Here is a 27,954-nt window from a genome sequence, read left to right on the forward strand (position 1 = left end):
AAACAATGGTTTTGTTGGCGGCTACTATGAAGACTGCTTTGTTTATCTCGCTCGTCATGCTGGGCAATCTCCGTGTTAGCAAGTGAGTACAAATCTAATTTGAAACGCTGCTTTTAAGGTTGCTTTTCTCGTTAACCGGTGGCATAACCTTGCGGGTGAAAATCAAGCGAAATGGTTAAAAAAGGCAGAGAGCAGATGTTTTCTGACTGCAGAATCTCTGAGTCTAATTTTTGTTCACCTTTTATTGACGACATTGCGTCTAGAAGGGAGGAGAAGTGACGCATCTCTTAACAACGGAACCACTGCACCAGGAGTGGTTTGAGGACTCCCAGGGATCTATGAATGTTAAGTAGGGAGTGACCAATTCTGCTTATGTGGGAGTTGCCTGATTATAATATCACGTCATACCCTTAAGGCGGAACTTAAGCGTCCCCTCCAATTTTTTTTAGGCCTTTAACATGTCTTCCAGCGCAGTCAGTTGACGGCCACTCAACTAATGCACAAAACATACTACGAACCAATATAGAAACTAGTTCAAGGTAAATAAACTTCGACACTGCAAAAGCTTTCGACTAGGTACCCTATAACAGCGTAGTATAATAGCTGCATTGTGATGGAAAGCACATTAGTGCAGCTCAATCGACAGATCCCTACATTGCACACCGTGAGGAATATGTTATGTCAGCCGCCCCAACTCATATCTCTCTTTAGTTGTTTTTCGGGGACAACGATGGTCGTCCGTTCAGTTTACAACTCCATTGTGTTTGTTTTTCATCTGCAATTGCAAAGTATTTAAGGTCCTGTCAGCCGCAAAGCAACACTAGATGACTTAGAAGAATTTGATTACAGGTGCCCTTCGTGGCACTAGAAACTCAGAACCTTGAAATCTCAGTCGAAAAATAGAGCAGGAAATTTGCTTCCATCACGACAAATTTTTTTGTTGTATATTGGTACAATAGCCTGTAATGACAACAGAAAATTTTGTTGTAGTGACAGAACTACATAAAAAATGCTACAGTACTAATGCAATCGATCGTTTCGACAGGAAGAAATATTCTGTCGTATTTTGGGCTTGTTTGGCCGTCTTTTTCGACTGGGGTTTTTCCTGGATCTCAATAATTTGCGCCAAAGAACTATGTAGTAGGAGATTAAACAGTAGAACACGCCTGAATTGAAATTGTAACTGAGTTGAAATACCTGAGACACTTATCAGCGCCAAGATGAACCGCAAAAGTCACACAAAGCGCGCAGTCGTTAGCGGCTCTAATGGTGCTTTCGTTTGTAATACGTTTTTTTTTATAGAACTGAGCGACAGAAACTGAGTTTGTAACATACACTTCAGTAGACACGCCACGGCTGGAATATGCTCATATCATTTTGGAACGCCTTACAAAATCAGACATTGTGGCGACAAAGAGAGAGAGAGAGAGAGAGAGAGAGGGAAAGGCAGGGATGTTAACCAGAAAGGATTCCGGTTGGCTACCCTGCACAGGGGAAGGGAATGAGGGGAATTAAAGAGGAAAGAGAGAAGTAAAGGGAAATAATCACAGTCTGTCAATCAAGGCGGTCTCTCTCAAAAAGCGAAAGAGTGCCTTGTAAGCCTTGATGGCAGTTGACTGTTGTGGCCACGGACCGAGGATCTTGGCCTCTGTGAAAGGGCGAGGGTCCAGGCGGTCCAAAGCACATCGCAGCTGATGTCTTTCGGCTACAAAGGCAGGGCACTCACACAAGATATGGGTGATTGTCTCATCACAGGCGCAGTTCACACAAGAAGGGCTGTCGGCCATCGCGATCCGGAAAGCATACTTATTCGTGAAGGCAACACCGAGCCATAGACGACAAAGTAGTGTTGCTTCACGACGCGCTACATTACACGGAAGACGGAGGCGCAGTCCAGGGTCCAAAGTCCTGAGGCGACGGTTGCACAACTCACCAGAGTTCCACGCCGAAAGTGTGAGCTCCAGCCTCAAAGAACGAAGCCCACACGCTGCGTCAGCTCTCGTGACGGGGATATTAACGGGGATTCCATCATTGTGGGCAGAACGGGCAGCTTCGTCAGCCTGGTGATTGCCATGAATGCCGCAGTGGCCCGGCAGCCACTGGAAAATTATGTTATGTCCTTTCAATGTGGCGTCATGGTAGAGCTTGCGGATTTCGGCAACGAGTTGTTCGTGTGACCCACGGCGTAGTGCAGTTTGCAGGCCTTGAAGGGCTGCTTTAGAGTCGGTGAAAACTGTCCAGTCATCTGCAGATTTCTGACTAATGAACTGAACTGCAGCCCGTAGGGCAGCTAGTTCTGCACCAGTTGAAGAGGTGAGATAGGTAGTCCTCACCTTCATTAAAATAGACCTGGCCGGTATCACCACAGACCCAGCAGAGCTTGTTGAAGTCACTGAGCCATCTGTGTAGACATGTATGCGGTGTTTATGGTTAAAATGCAAATGATGCAGTGTCAGTTGCTTGAGAGCAGGCAATGATAAATCAGATTTCTTATTAATTCCAGGAATAGATAGGTGCACCCGGGGTTCATGGAGACTCCATACGGGTGAGCATGATCTTGATGGGTGGGCGAACTGCGAAGGAAGATAGGCACGGTGAGCTTGAATTACATTTGCAAATGCAGTATGTGGTCTGAGTACGGGAAAAGCTGCAAGATGATGACTCGGAACTCGCGTGAGGTGCCGAATGTGTGTTCTCATGGTTTCAACAGCAATGTATGAAGTAACAGGATGCTCCCCAGCGACAAGAATAGTGGCTGCCGTTGAGGCACATTTAGGTAGCCCAAGGCAGATTCGTAGAGCTTGCGCTTGAACACTTTGAAGTGTCTGAAGGTTTGTCTTTCTGATATTGTTTAAAATGGGAAAGCTATACCGCATGTATCCCAGGAACAGCGAACGGTACAGTTGAAGCATCGAGCGTACAGATGCACCCCAGGACTTTCCCCCGAGGAAGGAGAGAATATGAACAATCGCTGTCAGTTTCTTTCGCATGTCGTAAAGATGGGGACTCCACGAGAGGTTCCTATCGATAACAACGCCAAGGAAGCGATGGTTTTTCTCATAGGGAATGGCGTTGCCATTAATATATATGGGGTAACTTGTCATTTTTTTTCGCGTGAACGCCACGAGGGAACACTTCTCGGTTGAAATATTTAGGCCCTGCTGACGAAGGTATAACGTCAGTATCGTTGCCGCCTTTTGTAGTCTCGCACGAACTTGGGGACGGGTCACGCTTGATGCCCAAATACAGATATCATCGGCGTATATTGAGATCTGGACTGATTGTGGCAATGAGTCAACCAGGCCGACGAGAGCTATGTTGAAAAGAGTTGGGCTCAGCACTCCACCCTGCGGGACTCCGCGCGAATTTAGATGCGAAGAGGTTGGTCCGTCTTCAGTCTGGACAAAACACGACCTCCCTGACAAATAGCTGCGTATCCAGCTGAACATGCGGCCTCCAATCTGAGCAGCTTCTAATGCGTCCAAAATGGCCTGATGCGTTACGTTCTCGTACGCGCCCTTGATGTCCAAGAATAGTGCCGCAGTCAATCTTTTCAAGTTTTTTTGGTGCTGGACGGACGATACAAGGTCAACCACATTGTCAATGGAAGAGCGGCCACGTCGAAACCCGGACATAAATGCAGGGTAAATTTGGTATCACTTTTGTGGCGACAAAAGTGTACAAGAAAAACGCCAGGAGGCTTAGAGTGCGTATTGTAGACGTTTATTGGTCAGTAACGTTAAGGAAAGAAATTGGATTTCTATATTTGAAACTCGACATAAGATTCATCAATTGCACATTCTATTGAATAAGGTTAGAAAGAGATTAGCTTTAACAACCGCACTAAAACGCGGAACTCAACAGTACCACACATCCACTAGAAGGAAAGCAATTGTGTTGCTTCAGACCGGAACAATTGATTGTAAATCTACACTTGTCTTTCGCGAGCAGTTGCCATGGCTGTGACAGACTCCTGCTAGAGAGTGTGAACACAGCAACAACTCATCTGTTAACTATTCTGATAGAGCCTGCACGGAAAAATGTATGATCACATTCCTTGCTTGTTGCTGAGGCGTGTTCTGTCCGAAGTCAGTGAATGCTAAGAAATTGACGCAACCGTTGCACTGAAGTACGTAGAGAATTAATTTCCTTTTTTGTTCTCCTTTTCAGAGGCTCTGGGAGTTTGTAAGTAACTTATTTTATTTCTGGTTGCTCAGAAAAGCGAGGTTTTGTGGCTGTAATGCTGCATTAGCTGTTTTTACTGCATTCGGAGTTTATTCCTTTTCTAAGAGTATATAGAAACCCAAGAGTATTTTTGTATCTATGTGTGTGGGAGTGTGTGCGTGTGTGTGTCTATGTGTGTGTGGAGCCTCTACTGTAGCGCCCTTTGTGTTCAGATGGTGCCTTATGCGGAGCGTCCGCTGGTGGGTTCACCTCCGGGCACTCACCGGCGACAATGCCTCTTCTATATTCGAGCCTTCCCCCACCCACCTCCACCATCCACAAATTCCACAAATTCCACACACCGCACACTCATCTCCCTCTTCTACCCTGCAGACGGCTGCACCCTCTGGAAAACCACGCCATGGTGGAACTAAAAGCTCCCGCCATACTCTCCTCCTTCACTTTCCTCCTAGAGGTCTCCGTTACTGCCGTGCCGTCTTTGATCCTCCGTCCGATGTGCTCCGCATTTGCCTTCATAGCTACTCTTTTATCCGCCGCTTTGCTCATCGTTCGCTATGCCAGTTAGGCCGACACCGCTCACCGCGGAAGGGCACGTAAGAGCTGCGCTCTAGAAACGACTGCCGAATCCATTTCAAAGACATGATTCAAGGATGGAATGGAAAGGCTATCAAAGTGGAAGCGAAATGTAAAATACTGCTGCAACGAGGATTTCAATCCGCGTAAGCTATGCAGGACGAACAACAATTTTATTTTAAGAAAAGAACAGGAGGTATTCAAGGGTGCGCTCCTACTTGTATAAGATTCTAGGGGCGTGGGCTTCACGGAGAGCTCTGTCCACTGTAGCCATGTTTGGCCAGCTGGTTGAGTAACTTGCAGAGTGGCCTCCCAGGAGGGAGGGATGGGTTGGGTATGGGGGAACTGACATTGGTTGGGGGCACTTCCAAACGTAGTGCATCAGGGTGGCTTTGACCACCCCACATGTTGAGCAAAATGGGAGGGTCTAGGGTGGTAGCGATGAAGGAGGTAAGATGAGATATAGCAGCTTGTCTGCAGTAGCCACCAGTTACACTGCATTTTGAATCTAGTGTACGATGAGGTGGTGGGAGGGCGAAGCGGCTGTTCTTGAAATGAGTGCTGATTTGCTGGTATGTGGGATTTGCTGGTATGTGGGTAGATCCCACGAGGTTTCCTGTGTAGGTTTCGGTGTGCGACCTTTGGGTGGGTTATGGTGTCCGAGGCCCGCTGGAAATCAGGCAGCGTCAAAAGGGTGATGCTTAGCGTCCAGTTGTGCAGCAGAGCCTTATGCCTCGTCGTCATCGGCTCTAAATCCAAATCCAACCAAGTGTGTTCGCGTTTCAAAAGTACAACCAAAGTACAATATTCACCTCCCCACTCCTTCAAAAAAGGAGGCATCCTGCCGACATAGGGGACAAATGCAACCAGCGGATCGTTTCGCGCCCTACATTACGCAGAACTGGGAATAGCGCAACCAGTTTAATAACACAGTTCACAGGAGAGGCGGGACGGTGAACATGATACAGGCCGTGGTACATACGAGTTTCGTTGAAAGTCCCCAAATTTTAGGATGGACACCAGGCTACTCGAGGGAACCGGGTGAATAGCATAGAGAAGCTTCGGAGGTGCGCAATGGTGTTTCGGGTGACACTGGCTCTGTGTAGCAACGGATCGCGCCTCTGGGCTGCATTCTTCTGCGTATGTGGCAGCTCGCAAAAGGGACATAGCTTCGGAGATGGCAGAGTGACAGGGATGACAGTGTCCTTAACGCAGGTGGGCGATCTCCCTTAGAGGCGAAATAAACCAGAAGATTCGGTTGTGGCCTACGTGGCGGTGTTATAGCGTATGTCCCAAATGGGAGAATCCGGTTACAGTTAGTATGGTTGGAGGTGATGTAACAGACGTCAATAATGTCAGGGTAGAAAGTTTTCGCACAAAATTGCAAATTTCTATGTTATTTCTGCTCTATTTAGAATGCCTGTTGGATATAATATGCGAAGGAGAAAAATTAGTTTAAAAAAAACTGCGCTTGTCACTCATAAACTGTGCTCGTCACTCTCTGTGCCCTCGTTCGTGTCTTTTTGTGCTGCTCAGATTTGTGTCCGATGCTGTCATGTGAAATCCGCCCCTGCGGCGTTCTTTATAATCTATGCTTTGCAAGCGCTGAGAAAAAATACAGGAGTTATGCTTCTTCTGTCTTCTGCGTTTCAGACCACTTGTACCGGAAGGTAAATACCCTTACCAAGGATGTATCGGACCTGTGAGTGGTTACAGCTCTTATTTACCGCCTAACATCAGGAAGACACGAAACTGTGAACCTGCCATCCTGCGTAAATAGTGATGATAACAGAGACTAGGCCGTTCCCTTAGAACGAGTCAGCTTTCTGCGGTTTTGACAGGAAAAGTGACTCGTTAAACGGCTTTCCATGTCTCAACGCCTCACAAGCAAGCAAATTTATTAGTGCTGATATCACTGAATTTACCTAATTATGTTCATTACAAACGCCAAGAAAAACATTCGCCAGTAAACATCGCTAGAGTCTGCCGTTAACACTAGATGGCGTCATCTATTCAGCCAGCAAAGAAGAGGCTACTAACTGCTGTGTTTTTTTTTTTGTGCGACTTAAATTATACTAGTGGCTGCCTTTAAGGAAGGAACCTATTCTGTGGGAATCATAAAGTCCAGACACTTTCATGCTTGGTCTTGGTAGACCTCTATGACGGGCGTTGTAGACCTTTAGCAAGACGTTCAACTTGGCTAGTTGGTAAAGATTCATGGTGACACACAGCGCAAAAGACGAGGAACCAGAGTAAGAAAGACACAGGACAGGCGCTGACTCGCAACTAAATGCTTTATTTGCTAAAACCTTCTGATATGAAGGAAACAGGCAGAAAGATACACCATAAACCACACAAAAAACAAAACTAAAAACTAGAAACACCTTTGAAAATGCGCACGGCCGTCAAGCGTTATGAAGAAAATCCATCTCCTTATCAATTAAGGAAACTGATGGATGGCTGACGCAATTTTGCTTGGCATTTTAAATGTGGAAAGCCTCAACCACTTCCCTTGCATTGAAAGGCTTTCTAGACAGTATAACGTTTAAGGTGACACGTCTTCCATTTGAAGGCAGTCAAGTGGCCACATTTCTGCCACTTTTCTCAGTTTCAGCACACCATGTGTCATGTTCGGAACGTCATGAACGGTGGTAAGCTTCGATGTGCAGCCAATCAAATTACTGTTTCGCAATGGAACTGGCGTATCAGCAATGCGAGGCAGAAGCCATCCACTGTGAGCTGCCGCTTCATTCAACGTGAGCTTTCTCAAATGCGGTTCAAGTGCCCTTGGTGTAGCTAAAGTAGAAAAGAGTGGCTGGGCGCCCTGGCTGAGGCTTCAGAAAAAGAGCCAAGAGCATTTCCTGTCACTGAAGCACCAGCTTATGTGGATATTCCACTGTTCTCATTCACAGAGTATCATTCTGATAGTGTTTGGTTTTGATTACCTATCTGAAGTTTGAAACTTTAAGGAGCGCGAAAACAGCGAGGAAGGCGAAGATGATGATAATGATAGTGCATTTTTATGGCGCAAGGGCATCTGCGGCCAAAGAGGGCCATGGCACAAGGGTGCTTTCGCCTACTCAAAGTGGGCTCAAAGACCCATTGCCCAAGCATTTCGCTAAGCCGAGAACCAGGCCAGGGGAAAGCTTGCACCCATTGTATCACTGGCGGGTGACCACAGGAAACGCACTGATTTATTGGCTTCCTTCCTTTCGCAAGAAGCTGCACAAGATTTCCCAGCGTGGTGGTGACCAACACCAAACAACTAAAGTTAATGTGCGATAAGAACAAAGCGGGGCAGGCTTTAATTTTCTTTTCAGGAAGAAATTGGCGGCATTGCGATAGTGATGCAGTGGTTGATGAAAGTGATTTGCGAATGAGTCTAATGTAATCCGTCTACGTTACATGAGCCGAAAACGTTATACCAAGAACTTTGTATTCGATAACTATTTTAATGACTGTGTCACCAAGTGGTATGCTTTGGGGTATGCGAGCCTGTTTGTTTCTGGCCGTAAACAATATTGCTTTGAATTTGCTGGTATTTGATAATTATTGGTATTAGTAATATACTGGTATTTACTGCCAATTTGGATTTATTGGTATTTTTTAAGATGAAGGACCGACATATTTTCTTTACCTATATCACCACTGTAAAACGCCTTTTTACCCTGAGCTATATCTTGCACAAGGAGTTTCGTTACTGAAGTGCAAAAAACGCGAACCTTACTTGAACGCGTTGAACTTTCACATTGTGTTCCCCTTTATCAACACAGAAAGCGTTTAGGGTATCCCTTATATATTACGTATTTTTATTTTTCATTCCTATAGCAGACTCTACGCAGCTTTCCGATCACAAACTGTTGCAGGTTTAGTTTGTTTGCTCAGCCTTGGCTTCATTTTACGTAGATGCCTTTCTCTCTTCGGCGTTATTCGGCCTTACACGAATAACCGCTACCAGTGTCATCATTTTACAGTGCCTCAGAGCCTACTTGTTTTTCTCCCAAACAGTGCAATCAAGATAAGCTCCACGATGCGTGCTCTTCAGGTTGCGGTTGCTATTATAGAGAAGCGTACGGCTGGTTCTGTGACATACTTCCAAACGGCACTCTCCCGGAAGGCTACAGAAAAAGGCCTCTCTCATGGGACATGAAACCATTGCAATGACTGGCGCGAAACCAGTGTCACGGTAATGGCGATCATCGGTGTGAAAACGTAAGCTAAGAACGCCTGGCGGTTTCTATTGCGGCGCTGAAGTGACCGCTTAACTGCCAATAAACTATAACTGTTTCCTGCTGATTCACTGCTGTGTCGCGTCCTATTGCTTCTGCATCACAACAGAGACGCTGCCGAACGGCAGTCATGGTGCCTTTGCCAGAAATTTACGCAATAATTATAGTATCTGATCCGGGCATGGGCATCTTAACGGGAGTCAGCCCTCGTGACGGCATGCTCACCGTAACCACACGAGGGCCTCACGCGCGGAAGCTAAGCTGAGAAAGGATCGGTGAACAAAAATTGGAAGGGACACTACAGCTCCGCCTTAAGGATATGATGCGATAGCGTAGGGGGTTAATTTTCATATATGCAGAATATCATTCTCTACTTTAAATTAATAGATAACCGGCAGTCCTCGTATCCCTCCTGGCTGCAGTGGTGCAGCGGTTAAGCGATGCGCCACTGCCCTGCGATGGCAGGTGAACCCAGCGGTGGGCCTTTTGCGACCCAGGTTGATGTTCCCGAGTGACCAATAATTAACTGCCACCTGCCACGATGGACAGTTTGCTCACTATTCGGTGAGCAGGTTGTGATGACGTCACAAGGTCACGTGACCTAGGTGGCCCAGCTGGCTCCTAGGTTGCTCTCTGGGCACTCACCACCTGCCAAAGTCATGCTCAACGCCGACGCCGGATTTTCTGGACAACGAGGCCTTTAACGCTATCGATTTAATAATCAGTGAGGGCGAGAGAGGACACAGTTATAGTGACGGCCAGGGAAGGCAGCATGTGCGAGCTGGGAGTGGTGTTTCGAGCGAATTCTCTACGGTCACCTGCTTCCTGTCATCGCCGGCACATACTCCAGTGCGCATTTATTTGATTCGTACTGCAGGCTTCATTTCAAAAGTTTTGTGTTCGGATACAAAATACTCATAAACACAGTGAAGTGCTAGATACTGCTTGCGTAAATTCTGCGATTGTTCGCCTGGGCATGCGCTGTCCAGTGTTCTGGCAATCATTTTTGTTTATATTATGAATAAGATGTGTGTGATATCGTTTTGTTGCTGCTCTCTGATGTACTGGCAATCAGGCAATCATGTTTTTATGCGTTTTACATTTACGCGTTAATTAATGAATCTCGGAGTCTCCAACACTTACCTTCAGGAAGCACATCAGGAAGCACTTATCATTGCTCAAAAAGAACGACTTCTATGTACGAACGCTGGCAGGGCCTTACTGAAACGACTAGGCTACCCTGACAGCCACAAGGAGATCCAACAGACGGAGAACGTACCGGACCACATCAGATCGACCGACACAGCCCTACCCATTCCTAAGAGCATGCACACACAATTGCACCGATACAGGAGTGCTGTCCAGCTGGGAACCCGGTGATCAGCTTTCACTGGTCGAACGGGCCCAAGCTGCCGCAGCCGCCGCATGAGTTCTGGACTAGGGACCCCACCAATGAAGACTCCCAAGACGCTATGATCAATGTAAAAGCGCTTTGTCTCTCTGTCGCTCTTCGACAACGACGAAAGGTGACAGTTTGTATCAAGATGTGCGTGAATGAGATTCACTGTATTAATTTGTATAGTACGAGGGGGTACCCAAACGAAACCGAACTTATTTGTTCACATTTTAAGCACAGACCTTCAATATCCTTCAAAGTATTCCCCACTTGCAATGATACGTTTGTCGAATCTTTCATTCCATTTTTCAAAACATAGTTTAAATTCATTTTTTGTGATGCTTGACAGTACCTCCGTCGTTTTTTTCTTCACCTCAGCAACACCAGCGAAACGCTTTCCATTCCCCTGTCTTTTCATTCTAGGAAACAAAGAAAGTAGTACGAGGCAAGGTCGGGTGAGTATGAGGGTTGAGGAACAGAGGTCATGCCATTTTTGGTCAAAATTGTCGTAGAGACAGGGCAGTGTGAGCAGGGGCATTGCCATGGTGGAAAAACCAGTCACCCATCTGCCACAAATCAGGCTGCTTCCACCACACACTGTTGCCCAATATTTTCAAAACATCCAAGTAGAAACCCTGGTTAACTGTCTGACCCTGCGGAACAAATTCTGAATGGACGACTCCTCTCACGTCGAAAAAACAAATCAGATTTCTTTTGAGGTTTGGTTTCACCTGACGAGCTTTCTTGAGGCGAGGTGAATTTTAAGTTTTCCATTGACACGATTGTTGCTTTGATTCAGCATTTGATTCAGGAACACTTGAGTTGTCCCCATAGCATCGTCCTTGAACGTCTTTCTGGTATTCATTAATTTTCGGTGTAATCAAGGTGTATATATATTATCAGAGTACGGTGTGCTATGTGTCTGTAATCTATGTGTGTGTGTGTGTGTTTGCAATTACATGAGTTTTGCAGAGTGCCGAGATATGCATTTAGCGTTTCTTTTTTCCTTAAATTCTGCTAAGTGTTGTCTAATTCCATATTTATATGTTCACTTTTATATGTTGAAGTATTTATATGTTCAAATGTGTTTATGTAAATGAGAGCTGTTTCCCTGTCTATCTTTTTCTTTTTATCAAGTGTGCACTGAAATGCCAAATTGTGCTGCCTGGGGCAGGAGCCTCTGTCAGGCTGTGAGCCTTTAGCTCCTGCTCCTTTTTTCTCTGTTGTGAGAAAATGAAATGAAATAAAGACAAAGACAATATTTCAAAAGTTTGTTCCACTTTTTCCGAGAAAAAAATCTGAATTTCACCAGCCCACGCTGTTCACGAAAATCAGCCATTGCAAAAACGACACTCACACAAAACAGTCGTCACTCAAAAACTCTGCCTAAACTAGTCTGACCTCCTTTAGCGACGGCACTCGGCTTACTGACTCTGGAATGTTCGTTCTATGCGCTCCTAGTGGCAAAACGCGGTACCACAGAAGATCTGCCGATTCAAAAAAGTGAGTCCAGTTTCTTTTGGGTACCCCCTCGTATGTTGTAATGAAAAAAATTGAGAGCACAGTTAAGCTCCGCCTTAAAGGTATGACGCGTTAGCGTTATTGGGTTAATGCCCGCATATGCGGCATTGGTCATTCTCTGCTTTGCATTCATAGACCTCTGGGAGTCCACACACCACTACTGGCGAAGTGGTGCAACGGTCAAACGATGCGTCACTGCCCGGCGACGCAATGTGCTGCCAGTGGTAGGCCTCGTGTGGCCCAGGTTGCCTGTCCCGAGAAACCTCTCGCGGCCAATCATTAATTTAACTGCCTGCTGCCACGGTGGCCAGTCTTCTCACAATCCGGTGGGCAAATAACACGATAAGATCCCACACAAAATTTTGTGGCTACCGGGGCACACAGGGGTGGCAGGGAACCAAGAGGCCGGTAGGATAGCTCAAGGATGCATTACTTTCCGAGCATCGGACGAGACCGCGGAACTCGCGCCAGCACCCAGGGAATACTCGGCCATACTACAAAACTATAGAGGCAGAAGAATGCGATATCCCCCACCGCACAAATCTCTCAGCAGAGAGGAAGCTGTCACTTGGAGACCATTGCAAACAGGCTCTTTCCCAAACCTACATATACTAAACAAAATGCACCCTACGATATACGTGGACAAATGTTCCTGGTGCGACGAAAAACCTACTCTCTATCACATCACATGGGCCTGCCAAAGCATAGACGTGGTCCCCAAAATACAAAACCCGAGTGCGGAGCAGTGGGAGACTCTGTTGTCCAGCGACCGCTGTGAAGACCAACAAGGTCTGGTACAGCGAGCTCAACTGGAGGCAGTGGCCAGCGGAGCCCTGGTCTGGGGGCAACCGACCACTGATTAGAGGCGGACGACTTCGACAGAGAAGGCTCCTGGGGGTAGAACCAAGACGCCTCTGAGGAGCCCCCAAACCGCAGGAAAAAGCATTAGTGCAAATAAAGTTTTCCCTTCCTTCCTTCCTTCCGGCAGGCAGGCAGGCAGGCAGGCGGGCAGGCGGGCAGGCAGGCGGGCAGGCGGGCGGGCGGGCGGGCGGGCAGGCAGGCAGGCGGGCAGGCGGGCAGGCAGGTGGGCAGGCAGGCAGGCAGGCGGCAGGCGGCAGGCGGGCAGGCGGGCAGGCAGGTGGGCAGGCAGGCAGGCAGGCAGGCGGGCAGGCGGGCAGGCGGGCAGGCGGGCAGGCGGGCAGGCGGGCGGGCGGGCAGGCGGGCAGGCAGGTGGGCAGGCGGGCAGGCAGGCGGGCAGGCGGGCAGGCGGGCAGGCGGGCAGGCGGGCAGGCAGGCAGGCAGGCAGGCGGGCAGGCGGGCAGGCGGGCAGGCAGGTGGGCAGGCAGGCAGGCAGGCGGGCAGGCGGGCAGGTGGGCAGGCGGGCAGGCGGGCAGGCAGGCAGGCAGGCGGGCGGGCGGGCAGGCGGGCAGGCGGGCGGGCAGGCGGGCGGGCGGGCAGACGGGCAGGCGGGCAGGCGGGCAGGCGGGCAGGCAGGTGGGCAGGCAGGCAGGCAGGCAGGCAGGCAGGCAGGCAGGCAGGCAGGCAGGCAGGCAGGCAGGCAGGCAGGTCGTTACGACGCCACAAGGTCACGTCACCCAAGTAGCCCACTTAGCTTGGTTCCCATGGGATTTCAGGAGTGGTTGCTCCTCTGTGCCCCTCTCCCTCAAGACGCCGCATTCGATCTGCAAGCTCCGGCTGCTCCATCTGCGGGGCTTCAAATGATGCCAACGCGGACGCCCGACAATTTTTTCCGACATGGGGGTACTAACGACATGGGTACTAAGGCTCCCAAGTTAAAAGCGCACATCACGATTATTACACTCGGAAATGTGTTCTAACTGCGCAGCTCTCGGTAACAGCTGCGATTGAATGGAGAAGTTTTCTTAATTTTATGCTGACTACTGCATTACAGCGGTTACCGTCGTTTGATGCTGTCGGCGTCAGGGTTGCGCCTATGGTTAGGCAGCAAAAATGGATCTTGGCTGCATCGGCGCTCCGCAGACGTCACGCTTACGACTATCGAGTGTCGTAATCGTCCTGTAAGTTTTTTTGCAGCTTCGCTGTAATAATGCATTATCGAGTATCGTAATCATGCCTTTTTCACTTCTTTCCGACCTCTTCCTTGACGGTATTGTCCAGGTGACCTCACTGAATGGCTGCTACGCTGCACGCCTTTCTTTCTAACTACTTACAACTCCTGCGCAGAAGAGCACAGCGTGTCTATGAGGCGTTTCGAAACGGTTGCAGTTCGACATCTTACAACCGCATGCCCCACCCGATTACAACAAAGTTTGCGCAACACGCGAGTCATGGCTTGTTTACACTTAGTATTTTTCAGGATTTTCACTCGCAGTATTCTGAAGAAAAACTGTGTGCGTGTGTGCGTGTCTTCGTGTGTGTGCGTGCGTGTGTGTGTGTGTGTGTGTGTGTGTGTGTGTGTGTGTGCGTGTGTGTGTGTGTGTGCGTGCGTGCGTGCGTGCGTGTGTGCGTGCGTGCGTGCGTTGTGTGTGTGTGTGAGAGAGAGAGAGCAAAACTTCAGTGTAGACCAGATTCAAATACCACTTATCTGGTCTTTGCAATGCACAAGGTTCTTTTTAAAACATAAACGCCGAAAAGTATTATTTCGAGCTCTGCAAAGGAGCCAGGCTCGAATCTAATCGGGCCAATATGGTTCATACTGCCAAACAGTAATCGGAGGGAACCATCGGGTCCCCACGCTCGCAGCTGAAGAGCCGTGTAAACTCTGGCGAGTTCATCACCACTAGGTTGCACATGCGCTGCAGGTCCAACGGCTCATTGCCCAAGCGAGTCACGTCCTTGGCGCATTGTGCCTGGCAATACTTAACGAAGAATGTTTGTTGTCGGGCGGGCGCATCGGCGAATGTTTCCGAGCGAGAGTGAGACGCACTCGCGTGAGATTTGCTGGCTTCCAGGGCAAGCTGGAAGGCGACTGCTTGCAGCGCCACCTGCGGTAGTAGTTTCCAGGTGGACAGACCGGTGGTCTCTCGTCCGAGACATATCGTCATATTGTTGGTAAGAGCAGAGATAATACTTCCTTTAGAAGATGTCGTAACGTCGTCGATTTCTTCTCTGACGTAGCGCAGTAGTGCGGCAGCTAGTTCTGTACCGAGAGTGGCATAGTTAAGCAGGCTGTGCTGTCCATGACAGAAGGAGAGGGGCTTGAACGACTCTGGTGGCAGCATTAAAGTTCCTGCGGAAAGACCAGATCTTCCTCTACTATCACTTTTGCTATTCTTCACTACGTCTTTACCTCGCGCAGAGCTCCGTTGCCATTGCGCTATGTTCCAGTACAGGCTCTTAGCGCTCAGCTGCCCCAGATTCGATGTGTATTTTCCGAACGAGGAAATAAAGTCTCTCGCTGACGGTATGTCGAACCTGATTTTGTCTAGCTTCGCAATAGCCGTGAGAACGTCTTGTGATTCAACGAGTTTTGAGCTGCTTGATAGCATAGTTTTAAGTGTCGAAACGATCATCCTAGCTACGGACTCGGCTTCGTGGTCCTCGTCGAAGAATCCCATGATATAGGTCTCCAGGTCTTCCCAAATAGCGCCAAAAAGGTTTGTGACCAGTCGTAAGCACGCTTCTGAACGATCGTCTTCATGTAGGGCTTGGATAATTGGCTCGGGAAGCAAGGCGTGGGCCATTGCATAAACGACAACCTCTTCTAGTTTGATTCGGCGAAAGAGCACAGCGAAAACCGGGTTGATTCTTTCGGCCTTATCCGTTCCCTCGTCCGACCACTGCCCACTGTGCGAAATGTATGCATCCAAGATTTTTTTCCAATCGCTGCCGTTGCTGCCCTCCTCAGTGGCGCTTACCTGAGAGTTCAGTGAGATTCCCGAGAGCTTCAAGTCGGCCAAAGCTTTTCCGAGTTCTTTGTCGGCAACCAAGAGGCTTCTAGTAGTATTCCAACGCGTCGGTTGATCCACGTAGAAACGCGCTGTTACAGCCATAAGGATTTCTTCGACGGCACTGGGCTTCAGAAATGAAGAGAACGGTCTTGAGAAGCGAATGGTCGAGGTTCTGGTAGGACTAGTCTCAAAAGATAGGAATGGCTTGATCCCGTAGTTGTGAGAAAGAAACGCGGACAAGTTGAAAACGTCTCGCGGAGTCGTTACCGTACCTGAAAGCGAGAAAGATGCAGAGGAACATTATAGATGATTATATTCACACCTTGAAGAGTGGTCTATAGTAACATTCAACTTAACCCTCAACATTGAATAATTGAGCAAAGAAGAAGAAAACACCTCAAGATTTTGATGAAAAGCTCAATGGCATGCGGACAACGAAGTTGATAAAGGACGAAACAAGTGGGCTGTTGCGCTGTTTCCTCCTCTTCTTGTGTTTCCCGCAAGGTAGAACACTAATATACCATAAATGTCGGTATACGGTCCGCAGACTATACATATTTAAGTGTTAAAAGTCTATGCTGTGCACACTCTCTACAGGTCCGGGCTATAAAGTAATTTTCATTTCAAAGTCGTCTCCAATAACGCGTCTTGCCTAAAGTAATTCACACTACCGCGAGGTTTTTCACCGTCATAACTGCACTGTGCTTAAGTTCCTTGAAATTGAGGAGTTTGCTGGTAGTACACTTGTTTACTGGTAGTCAAATCTTTTGAACAATGTCGCAGGTCTTCTTTCTGCCACGCACAATGAAAGTACAGAACATTGCTGATCATTGGCGCTTGAATTCTTAAGGCATGCATTGTGTCACAAGCAGCCAACGCAGCCAAGTGTCCAGCGAGTATTGAGCCTCTAAGCTCTTAAAATGGAGTCGCCTAGTTGAACAAGAAAAGCTGGAACGACTCACGTAGTAGAGCTTCTTCAGTGATGTTGGTGATCTCGGTAAAGTAGCGCATATTCTCCCGGATTGTGGACGCCGGGGAGGTGGGTATGGCGAGGCACGACCTGAAGACCACACCCGCTTGCACAGCCACATCCTGGCTGGCGTTGCTCAAGGACAGCTCGGTCAACGCGTGCTGGAGCATCGTTCTGGCATCGCCACGCTGCAATAGGCACAGAAGAAGAAACAAAATGAGCCTGGCCACAATGAATGGCCCATGTTTCGTTACAGTCATTTCTGCGGTTCCTACTTTCTTCCATCCGTTCTTCCATCTATTGGTAGTTGCGATTTCTGGCGTGTTGACTCAGGCGTAAACAAACAGAGTTATTGGCCACCTCCAGCATGGAAAGTAGAGCTGGCCAATCGCAACAAAGTCCACGAAGAAATTTCAACTTGAGAACGTCCTGATTGGCCAGCATAACAAATTTTTCGATAATATGTACCACGAACGCGATGCGTCCTTGGCAAAGTGCGTCCCAAAGCAGCTGTGCCTTTGAGATATATTTTCACGGACGTTTCTCCTGTTGTTGCTCAAGATAACTGGGCGCATTTCAACGCTGCCTGGAACCATCGCTTCTCTTTCCTCAATGGCAATGAGCAAAAAAATGTGCTAGATTATTTAAGGATAACACTGTTCACTGCCTAGTGAACTACGGACCAAGAGTTAAATGTAAGTCCGCTTGAAAATGCCTATGCAAGCACATTTCTTCTTGATTTCGATTAGGATGTCATCAGCCCGTGTTATCAACTACTGCTACTTTGAATCGCTGACGAAGCGAGAACACCGCACATTTACATAAGGCTCGAAAAAAGAAAATCTCCACGGTTTTTCAAAAGCCGAAGGCGTTTCACCTGTGTCTGGCCACTGCCTCGAGGTGTGGAGCATGCAAAGGCATGGAAGTCCTCGCACGGGTCGGCGTAGTAGTTGATGGCCTCGCGGGTGTCGTCCGACGCCTTGTCGCAGCGGTAGCGGATGGTCGTCCCGTCCACCGACCAACCAGCGAAGGCTGCCGCCTTGGCTGGATCCAGGGCTGCCATGCTGCTGACGGTCCGCAAGGGACGGAGCAGGGAGACCAGGAACGAGAGCACAGCGATGAGAACGACGGCCCACACAGAGCGCCTGAAGAAAGTGCCGGTCATGTGGTCTTCGCGGACCTTCGCAGACATCGTCAGTCGCTTCCCCCTTTAGTCCACGGATACGCGTACAGCCCTGACGGGGCCAGATTTCCTGTTCTTCGTCTTCCTTGCCTAGTACTGCTCCTAAGCGCGCAAAGTACAGTGATGGTTGGTTGGCTGGCTTATGGGGATTTAACGCCGCAAAGCGATTCAGGCTGTGAGGCACTCTATTTCAGCAATTAAATGTTTTCACCACCACCACGTCGTAGTGGAGGGCTCAGGAAATTTCGACCGCCTGGGGTTCTTTAACATGCACTGATATTACACAGTACATGGGGCCCTTGAATTTCGCCTCCATCGAAATTAGAAATAAAGTGAGCCGATTTTATCTTACAATACGCGATAGGTTCAGATTGTTGCGTGCTACTAGTAGAACTACCCTTGAATTGCATTACCAGAATCTACCTATCCGTGGCTACTCAATAAGATTTATTGCTGAGACCTGCACCAGTCGTGGCATAGTTCAGTATCGTAAGTGCCCTCTAGAGCCGTTCGTATGACCAGCTGGAAATACAAATGCGGTGCTTCAGGCTAAATAGAAACCGCACAGGGGAGACCACCGCCAAATATGGTCCAGTCTGTTCTGAGTTTAGTTTTGCCATCTTTGCTACATCAACATGCATTTCATCGCCCACTGTGCAAGACGTGAGGCAACGTTAAGATATAGCTCCTAACGTCCCGCGATGTCTAAAACATCGATACTTTAGAAGGACTTTTGAGAACGTCCTGAGAATAATGGGAAAGCGAAGTGTGAGATCAAGGAGTGCTGCCAAGATGCCCATCTGCTGGTTGCGCTGCACAAAACTCCGAGGGTTTCTGCTGCTTTCGACGTGTATTGGGGCTGCGTTTCTAACAGTGAGACGAAACAGAGGAAGAAGAACTAGGAGAACGGGATGGGTAAGCGGAGATGGGGTCTCGTTTTTGACCATAAATTCCGTCCTATTGGAAGGCGCTTGCCGTCTAATATACTAAATGATCTACTCGGTGAACGCCTACAAAAGTTCCCCCATCACGCTGTCGTCTCTACGGATGCCTCTGGGAGCAGCGAGGAGGCGGCGATCTGGATTTATTGGCAGACGCTCTCTTGTAGTCATTCCTTTCGTGTTCACGATTGCCCGCCGATATTCTTAGAAGAGTTTTTGGCACTTGGAGTGCGTTATCCCGCCATTCCTTCCAATATGTCGCAGGTCACTGTTCTCGCAGATTACCTCTCTGGTTTAACATTTCTAGAAACCTCAGGGAACTCTCTCTTTCTCAGGGACTTCCCGTTCTTGTATCCTTTTTCTATGCTTGTGCTGAAGCTACTGCAAGAGAATGTTTGTGCACAAGAGAGTTGCCTTCCAAAGAGAGAGTCTTGACAGCAATCGAACTGCATAGAAGCATGCAGGGAACGCACAGAATGCGGGTTGAAGTTGACCTGACCCATTCGGAAGATCTCTGGCCGCTTCATGGCCACTTTCATTCTTGGAAGAGGAATAGACACACAGTGGTCGCATGAGGACGATGCTCGAGGAATTATTGCTGCGTAACATGAAATGCAAAATTGCAGTTGAATGGAACTGTTCTGATCTCACGCAATCAATGGCGCAACTCCGCGCAAGAACATTTTACTTTCATGGAAGCCTATTATGCGTTAGGAGAAAAGATATTTGCTACATACCCCTCATTTCAGAACAGTTAAGTTGTTCAGATTTTTAGAAAAAAAAAATTGTTCAAGCCCTTGGGCTTTATTGCTGTTTTTTCGCCGAGAACCTTCGCTAGACACCACCGTTACTCGCTTAACGAAAACCCTTATCAAAATACGGTTTCCAGATCTAATTTATGAAGTTGATCTTACTGAAGCAGCGCGAAGAGACGAAGGCTAGTGGATAAATAATAAAACCGCCCGCTTTGTAGTTATTTTTCTATCTGTCCCGGTCTGTTTTCACCGCCCCACTCAGCTAAGCTACAAAAACAAATACCGGCAACGTCGTGCCACTTTCCGTTGCTAAGATGCTACAAATATCGAGCATATAATGTAGCTATCTTCAACGTGTTGGAAACATACGACAAACAACAAACGTTACGGACATAGGAGCAGTAGCAGGTTCCCTCTCCGTCCAAAGCTCTATACGTGCCTGTGGTGGATGTTTCGAGGCCTTCCTATCATACGTCATTTTGAGGACATGGGGTCGCTTCTGGTTTACGTACCATTGCTGGAATGCATGGTTTATTCAGTAGACCGCGGCTGCAAAGCTTTATTTCATGACAAAAGCCTTTCAGCTGCATCGTCAATAATTCTCATTATATAAACCGCTCAAGCAATTATTGAACGACTCAGAGAGCCGGCGGATAATAAAAGAGCTTCTACTGCGCAACCATACTTTAAAAAATGCGAGACTGAGCACAATGTTCTGAATAAAACTGATTGTTAGTGGTTACGAATATGTGTAAAAATAGTCATATTGCACTTCAATGATATTTAACTGATGTCGTGGCTAAAGAGGGGATTGAAAAAGACTACATGTTTTTTTATTCGTGTATGTGTGCCGCAGCCACCAGGGCTGATGGAGCAGTGTTTTTGTACTAATGTACTCCGCCAAACATGAAATGTAGAACGCTTATGTCCTGTGTCTCAATTTTTTTCACTGAAAACTTTCCTTACACTTTTTCTTACCTTTCATTTTTGCAACAGCTGACCTCAGCGTGATCTACCATGCTTCTCTCTGTAAGTTTTGCGAATGTAAGAGATGACTAACTGTGGTTCAATGTTGGGCTAACTAAATGGCCTGAAAGTGAATTGAGGGAACCACAGCGAGATATAGATTTGTAAATGACAGCAGTAACATTAATATATAGCAAGGGAGCACAGTGGGTTAAGGAGTTATTAGCTTACTTCACCGTGTCGTACCTGACATCTGCCGATAAAATGTGTGTTCGAATGATGGAATTTATTAAAAATAATTGAATGTAAAGCGCACCTGCCCGAGCCAGTATAGTATAACGAGCTTGAGATTAGACAGGAAAACGGCACAAAAGACGTGGACAAAAGAGACAAACACGACAGGACCAGCGCCAGGAACCAACTAGCCCAAACTAGAGTTCTTCTTGAGATTAGATGGGTTCGGACAGGAGCGTAATGCGGAGAGTAGATAATGGTTAGTTGATTATGGTGACGTTGTGGATTCCAATGGAAACCAGCGGCAGGGAGTCAGGTTAGCAGGTGAGATTAAAATGTGGATCAAAGGTGGCCGCAGCTGGAGTGAAGAAAGGGCTGATTCGAAGACAACAGAATAGGTCTTGTCCTGCAGCGGACGTAGTTAGGCTAAGGTTGCTGATGATGATGATTATGGCAATCATGACTGTACAATGTGTGCTTGCGATGGCATGAGGAAGGCGAAGAGCTGAGCCCAGTATGAACAGTTAAGAATGCAGCAATGGGCTGGGCTCTGAGCTTCACATTCAACACCAGCGATGTACCGCCAGCTTTAACAGCGCAAAGCGTTTTCGTGCCAATGCAGCCAGACGCTGTTGACTCTCAGGCATCGAGAAAGTCGCAAAGCAATGCCTATGAAAAATTTACCAATTTTACACTCTACTTTCCAAGCTCCCGCTCCATTGGTTTCGGAGCTGTGTGAGACAAATACTCCGCATTTCTTTTCCTCAAAATTCGCTGTGGTTTGACCAATGGCAATCCCGAGTAGAACTGCCGAAGCAACAGCGCGGCAATCGCAGCGGCGGCAGTACCTCTGTGTCAGCCGCATAGCGGAGGAGTCGGCGGTGGCCCCAGCACCGCAGCTGTGCGCCGTGTGACGTCACTCCTCCTGGAGAATGCACAGCTGGCGCAGCGGCGACGGTACCTCTGAGTAACCCGCGCAGCGGAGTCGGCGGCGGCTCCACGCTGCTCTGACGTCACTCGCTCCTCGCGCATGCGCAGTTGGGACTCTCCGGGGCTCCGCGAAATCGCTCGCACCTAGCGTAGTATTGCTTCCGCGACAACAACAACAAAAAGATTAGTAGGGTACCCGACAATTACGCTACTCTGACCTCCATGTTTCCCTTTTCTTTCGCCAAGATCCCCACAACCCCAACAGTCCCTTGCCTGGTCAGTATCATTTTGTTTTTCTGGTTTCTCGCTTAGCTTTGGATTTCTCAGAGCTGCCACTAGGGGCCCTCATTTTCATGTCGCTGTTTGTAGTGAAAGTGTCGCCGCCAAAAATCTTATGCTTCTCTTACCGATCATTTCATTGTAACTGTGATATGAAGTGTTCCGTTAAGAAAGCCGTGACAGGAATGCTGTCACATCAGGGCACTAGTTTACCAGCGTTTAGTACGCTAAATTAACAGCGCTGTGTAATCGTCTTCACTCATAATCTATCTTGCCGTCATTTCAGCCATTTCAGAGATCTAATATGTGTCCTTTATTTGCCGGGGATATCACAAGCGACTGGAAACAACTGTCTATCACTTAATGGGACAATCTCTATACTTTCATATGCCGTGAAACCACTGAACATTTGGTGGCAAATCTTCTGTAGAGATACTTAAGCACTCTCTGATTTCATCCAACATACTGCCCAGAAGCGGCTACACAAAAGTAAGATCAAACTAAAAAAAAAAAATGAAACAGTTGTCAATAAGCCACGGTTCGCTGGCTGTTGCGTCACCCCGCTAATCAACCACAACAGTGAATCAAAATCCTCATTTTAATGTTTGACTGTATTAAGCAAACCATAGTGATCAAAACTGTTGTGCTTGTAACTTCGTCATGTGATTACCTCATTATATTTGTGTAACGAGAAAAACTTTTCCGTCGAGCTCTTTTCTGCTAGCAGAGGAATTTAGCGTGGCGGTCTGTAACTTGGGCGACGCTTCCCTGTTGTCTAAGTATATCCGCTTGTAGCACACACACCATATCACGCTGAAAAGCAGACGGATGAGAGAAGCGGCCAAAACCTGGTCAACACGACTAGAGGAAGAATGGAGCCGAGAGCATAGAATTGCTAAGAATGCGTTCCGAACGCACACTGATATATCCTCGTCAGACCCCACGTACATTGTTATGCATATTTCTCTTTTACGGAAATCCCCCCCCCCCAAAAAAAAAAAAAAAAAACTCATCACACCTGCAGCCTAAGTTCAGTTGTAATTCGGAGAATACTTACTGTGCTCCAAACGTAGTTAGCTTTTCAACAAGTGTGAAACGATACGGGCGCTCTGAGCAACCTCCCAAGCTGACTGATTTGTCTAAACTAGATTTCTGTACCAAGCTGCCAAACAGCTCCCAAGGCTCTCGTGATTTACCATAAAATATCTAGTAATTTCGTTTTCAATACGATTTTTTTTAGTGCATGTGTTTATCTAAATATACGCCACAAAACGTTGCTGCATCTTTATGCAGGCCTAGAGGCCCGTATATTGCAGAGAGCATGGGGAAAACTTCTAAGGGAAGAACAGTTGGACTTACGACTGCCAGATTTTGTGTGTACATTCACGGGACCACCGAGGCTTCAGATACGTATTTACATTAACGCTGACAGGCCAAACTTTTGCTCAGAGGATATTTGGATGACAGAACACTTGATTTGTAACCTTTGTAAAGGTGCCAGGTAAAGGGCACGTCCTTAATAGGAACGAAAACTTCTTTTCGAACGCTGGAGGAATTACGTGCACACTTGACTCATGGTCTTCTTGCAAACGCCGCAGATGAGTCGGGCTTCCTCAACTACCTCGAGCAGCCACCACCGTGGCCTATGTACCACCGTATGCCCTACTACAACCCCTACTACCATCCGATTCCACATCCGCCGCTGCACTATCCACTTCCATTTCCTCCTCCACCTCCGCATCCTTTTCGTCCCTTTCTGCCTCACGCCTACCTTCCTCCCGAAATGAGTCGTGCCACCAGAATCAAAGGTACGTCCGCCATATCCTGAAACAACAACACTGACCTGATGAATTTAGTGTTGGTTCAGGAATTACTTGAAATGTGGCTTCTTTCAGCTCCTAGATGTAACGCCGCCTCCGCAACGCGACGTCGACACGACGCTAAACGGCCACGCTCTCAATTAAGGCGCGAACCTCGGTTGTCTCCGTCCGTTAAGCTGCTTACTTTGTAAAGTTTTGTAAAACATTGCACCGTGTCGCGAGCTTTCTATGACAGCCTCCTAAGTCATTCCGCCAGGGAAGTGAGAAAGGAGGGTGCAAAAAAGCTTAGGGAAACACTTAAGCTCCGCCTTAAAGGTATTACGCGACATAATTAAGGAATTTATGTCTATACGTATATGCGTAATTGGTCATTCTCTACTCCACGTTCATAGATCGCTGGGGGTCCTCGTACCACTCCTGGCACAGAGGTGTGGCACAGTTAAGCGATGCGCCACTGCCCTGGTAGGTGGCTGTTTCAGACACAGACACCGGTGGGGCTTGTCCCTTACAAAATTTTTTTCAGCACTCTATAGACTGTCCCTAGAATTCTGTCTATAAATTCTACAGACTCTCTGTAGACAAATCCTAGAGAACAGTCTATAGGCAAAAAAAGTGCTATAGACAGTCTATACACGATCTATAGATTTAGGTCCATACACTTTTTCAATGCCGCTATTTTTCCTTTTTTCCCCTTTGTTCCCTTTCCCAAGTGTAGGGTAGCCTACTGGGCATCGCCTGGTTAACCTCCCTGCCTTTCCTTCCATTTCTCCTCTCTCTTGTCTATAGACAGTCTATAGACTATGAATAGACAACGAAATATCCGTAGGAAGGCAACCGTGTCCATAACAATTCTACAGACTGTCTGTGGACCATTTTTGTAACAGGTGAGACCCACGTTATGACGGGACGTCATAAGGTCACATGACCTAAGTGGAAAGTGGGCCACCAGCTTTTTCGTTTGCAACTCGCCGACGACGGCGATGAAGACTATACCTGTATGACGTGACGTCATAAGGTCACGTGACCTAAGTGTAAAGTGAGCCACCAGCTTTTTCGTTGGCAACTCGCCGCCGACGGCGATGGCGATGAAGACGACACCGGCGGTGCAGCCGAATTTTCTTCACAACGGGAGCCTTGAAGGTATCGCTTCAAAATGCTATCGCATTAAAAGCTGCGACCAACGGATATAAAGGGACAGCGAGCAGACAGGCTGATGAAATAAAATAGGAGATCGATAGGGAGAAAGGAGAAGGTCAGGGACATATAGTAAATGGCACTACTATCAGTAAAGCACCTGCGACATTTTTTGCTGTGTCGACTGACTCTATTTTGAACAAAAATATTTGTGTTCTCGACAGTGGTCACCTGACAGCTATTTTCTCCGTGTTCACTGATACCCTGCTGTTCTTTTTCAGCCCCGCCGTCGGAAAATGGGTAGGCACTCGAAAATTGCCTTCTCTTCTGGCTTAGCTTGTGATCTTGATGGCTGTGCGTCATAAAACACTAGAAAAAATCCCTCAAACAGCGAGTGGTACCATTTTGGCAATATGGCGTCGCAGCCCCATGACGGCACAATACAATATGGTCGCTCGTGTGCGACGTCTAAGGGGTTAAGTCTTAGCCCTCATATTGATGGAAAGATAACGAGATATTTGAAGGGCCACAAGAATAGAGCTTAGACTTCAGTTAACCGGATGAACAGGCAGGCTTTCGTAAAAGATACTCAACGATAGACCATACTCACACTATCGACCAGGTGATAGAGAAGTGCTCACAGTATAACTGACCCCTATATCTAGCTCTCATAGATTATGAGAAAGCATTTGACTCAATGGAAACCTGAGCACTCATAAGAAGCATTACGAAGTCAGAATGTAGAACACAATTTCAACTTGTTTACCTGCACTCCTCGTGAGCTGCGTTGCTTATACATAGACTGTGTTACAAAATGTTTTTTTTCTTTAAACTGTACTAAGTGGTGTTTTTTGTTTTCTATAATTTGTATTGCTTGATTCATTGTGCTTTTTGTTGTACTGCTAGAAGATACTGAACTTATGTAATGATGTTTGGATGACCATGTAAATTGCACATATGTACAAACTAGAGGTAAGATTTTTCTTGGTGTTAATAATGTGTTTTGCTCTCAATTGTTTTCTTTTGTTTTTTGTTATTTTTTTTCATCGCCTGTCACTGCTACCCGGTATAAGGGGGCTGCGGCTCAGTCAAGCTGTCTATGACAGCTTTTTCTGCAGCTCCTCTGTCACTTTTTGAGGCAGAAATAAAAATGATTGATGATTGATTGATATTCAGGAAAGTTTTGCACAGATTAACACAGGACGGAAGAAAAGAACCTTAAGTAAAAGTACTAAAGGGTAAATATAACGGCTGCACAGACATCAGTCCTACAAAAAGACAAATAAAATTCCAACAAATAAGGGTGTCACGCAGGGAGAGATGAAGGTTATACGCCTGTAGTGGTCACTGTGTCAAACATCGAGTCGATAAGTCCTGCAATTTTGTTAATTTTTCGCAAAACGTGCCTTTCTCGCCCATCCAGAACACCGTCGATGACTACTATCGTGATTTGTGCCACGTCCGCGCTTATCGGGCTCAACGTGTTCGGCTGGATAATCTTCGTTATCGTGATATTGGCTGGTAAGAAAAACTTCAGCAGCTGATACAGGAACTCTCTACGCGCAGCACAAAGATGACTTAAACCTCCAGTAGAAAGCAGTTAGCTTCGTAAATTAGCCTGATTTGGTTTCGCGACTTGGAACCTCCATGTCTCGTACCAACCTAGAATTGTTGGTAAACCGCTAAAAAGCATAGGGTGTCCACGCTAACTTTAGCCAAGGGTTAAAAAATAAAATATTTGAGGTAGGCCAGGGAAACCACTTACATACATCTACCAACCGGCTTGCGCATCATACGCACTTTTTTGTTTTGAAATTAATTAATTAGCAATTAAGATAATTTTTCTAAGCGCGTAAATATTGACTTTAGACTGCAAATGTGAGTAGCAAAGTTGGAGAGCACCTTCAGAAACCTCCATTCCATTTATTTGCGATAAAAAAAAACCTCACGTGTGTCTTTTTTCCGAGCTCCAAAGAAAGCCCGCGAAATACAAAAAAAAAATCACGTGACTAGCGCATTCGCGCGCCTCGATTGTGCTGCTCTCAACGGTGGCTTGAGTGAACGAAATCAGCTGCTGGCAAGGCGCGACGACCTCAGTGCGCCGGCAGGTCGATATGTCAACGGTGGTTGCGGCGCCCGCGCGATCCAGTCTGCAAGCGTGACGGTGCAAGTTGCAGCGAACGCGCCGGGCATTGTGAGCTATGAAATGGCCAAAGGTGACAAACACAAATGCGACGAGTTTTATTCGGCACTGAGCGGCAAAAGAAGACAGGAAATTATTTTACTTATCTTTTTTTTTTGCGCGGGCGCCGCAACCACCATTATCATATCGGCCTGCCGGCGCACTGAGGTCGTCGCGCCTTGCCAGCAGCTGATTTCGTTCACTCAAGCCACCGTTGAGAGCAGCACAATCGTTGCGCGCGAATGCGCTAGTCACGTATTTTTTTTTTGTATTTCGCGGGCTTTCTTTGGCGCTCGGAAAAAAGACACACGTGAGGTTTTCTTTATCGCAAATAAATGGAATGGGGGTTTCTGAAGGTGCTCTCCAACTTTGCTATACACATATGCTGTCGAAAGGCAATATTTACGCGTTTAGAAAAATTATCTTAATTGCTAATTAATTAATTGCAGATCAAAAATTGCCTATGATGCGCAGGCCGGTTGGTAGCTGTATGTAAGTGGTTTCCCTGGTCTACCTCAAATATTTTATATTTTAACCCTCGACTAAAGTTAGCGTGGACACCCTGTATAGAGACTCCCTGACCCTGTTATCTGCGCCAGGACAAATGAACGCCGTAGAGCTTGTTCTGTTGTGGGTAACCTCAGTTAAGAGATTTCTGTGTTCCCGGTAGCCCAGATGTACAAGCGTCCTATAATTCAATGTGCAGCGTGCTTGTATTTGATATTTGGTACATTAGTATCTAGCGTCGACTCTATTGAGGACGGTTGAGGCGATATAACCGTCC

The 27,954-nt window shown here is 47.3% G+C and overlaps 1 protein-coding gene across 1 annotated transcript; it reads right to left on the reverse strand.

Moving 5' to 3' along the window:
- Nucleotides 1-14,576: 14,576 nt before the first annotated feature.
- On the reverse strand, nt 14,577-17,938 carry LOC149348563 (uncharacterized). The gene is made up of 3 exons (XM_089541795.1): nt 17,624-17,938; nt 16,739-16,934; nt 14,577-16,048 (listed from the first exon to the last, which is right to left on the reverse strand). The coding sequence occupies exons 1-3, from the start codon at nt 17,936-17,938 to the stop codon at nt 14,577-14,579; spliced, it is 1,983 nt and encodes a 660-aa protein (XP_089397921.1).
- Nucleotides 17,939-27,954: the final 10,016 nt, after the last annotated feature.

Source organism: Amblyomma mixtum, chromosome 4 (genome assembly GCF_055824585.1).
Source record: "Amblyomma mixtum isolate Tamu chromosome 4, ASM5582458v1, whole genome shotgun sequence".
Lineage (NCBI taxonomy): Eukaryota > Metazoa > Arthropoda > Arachnida > Ixodida > Ixodidae > Amblyomma > Amblyomma mixtum.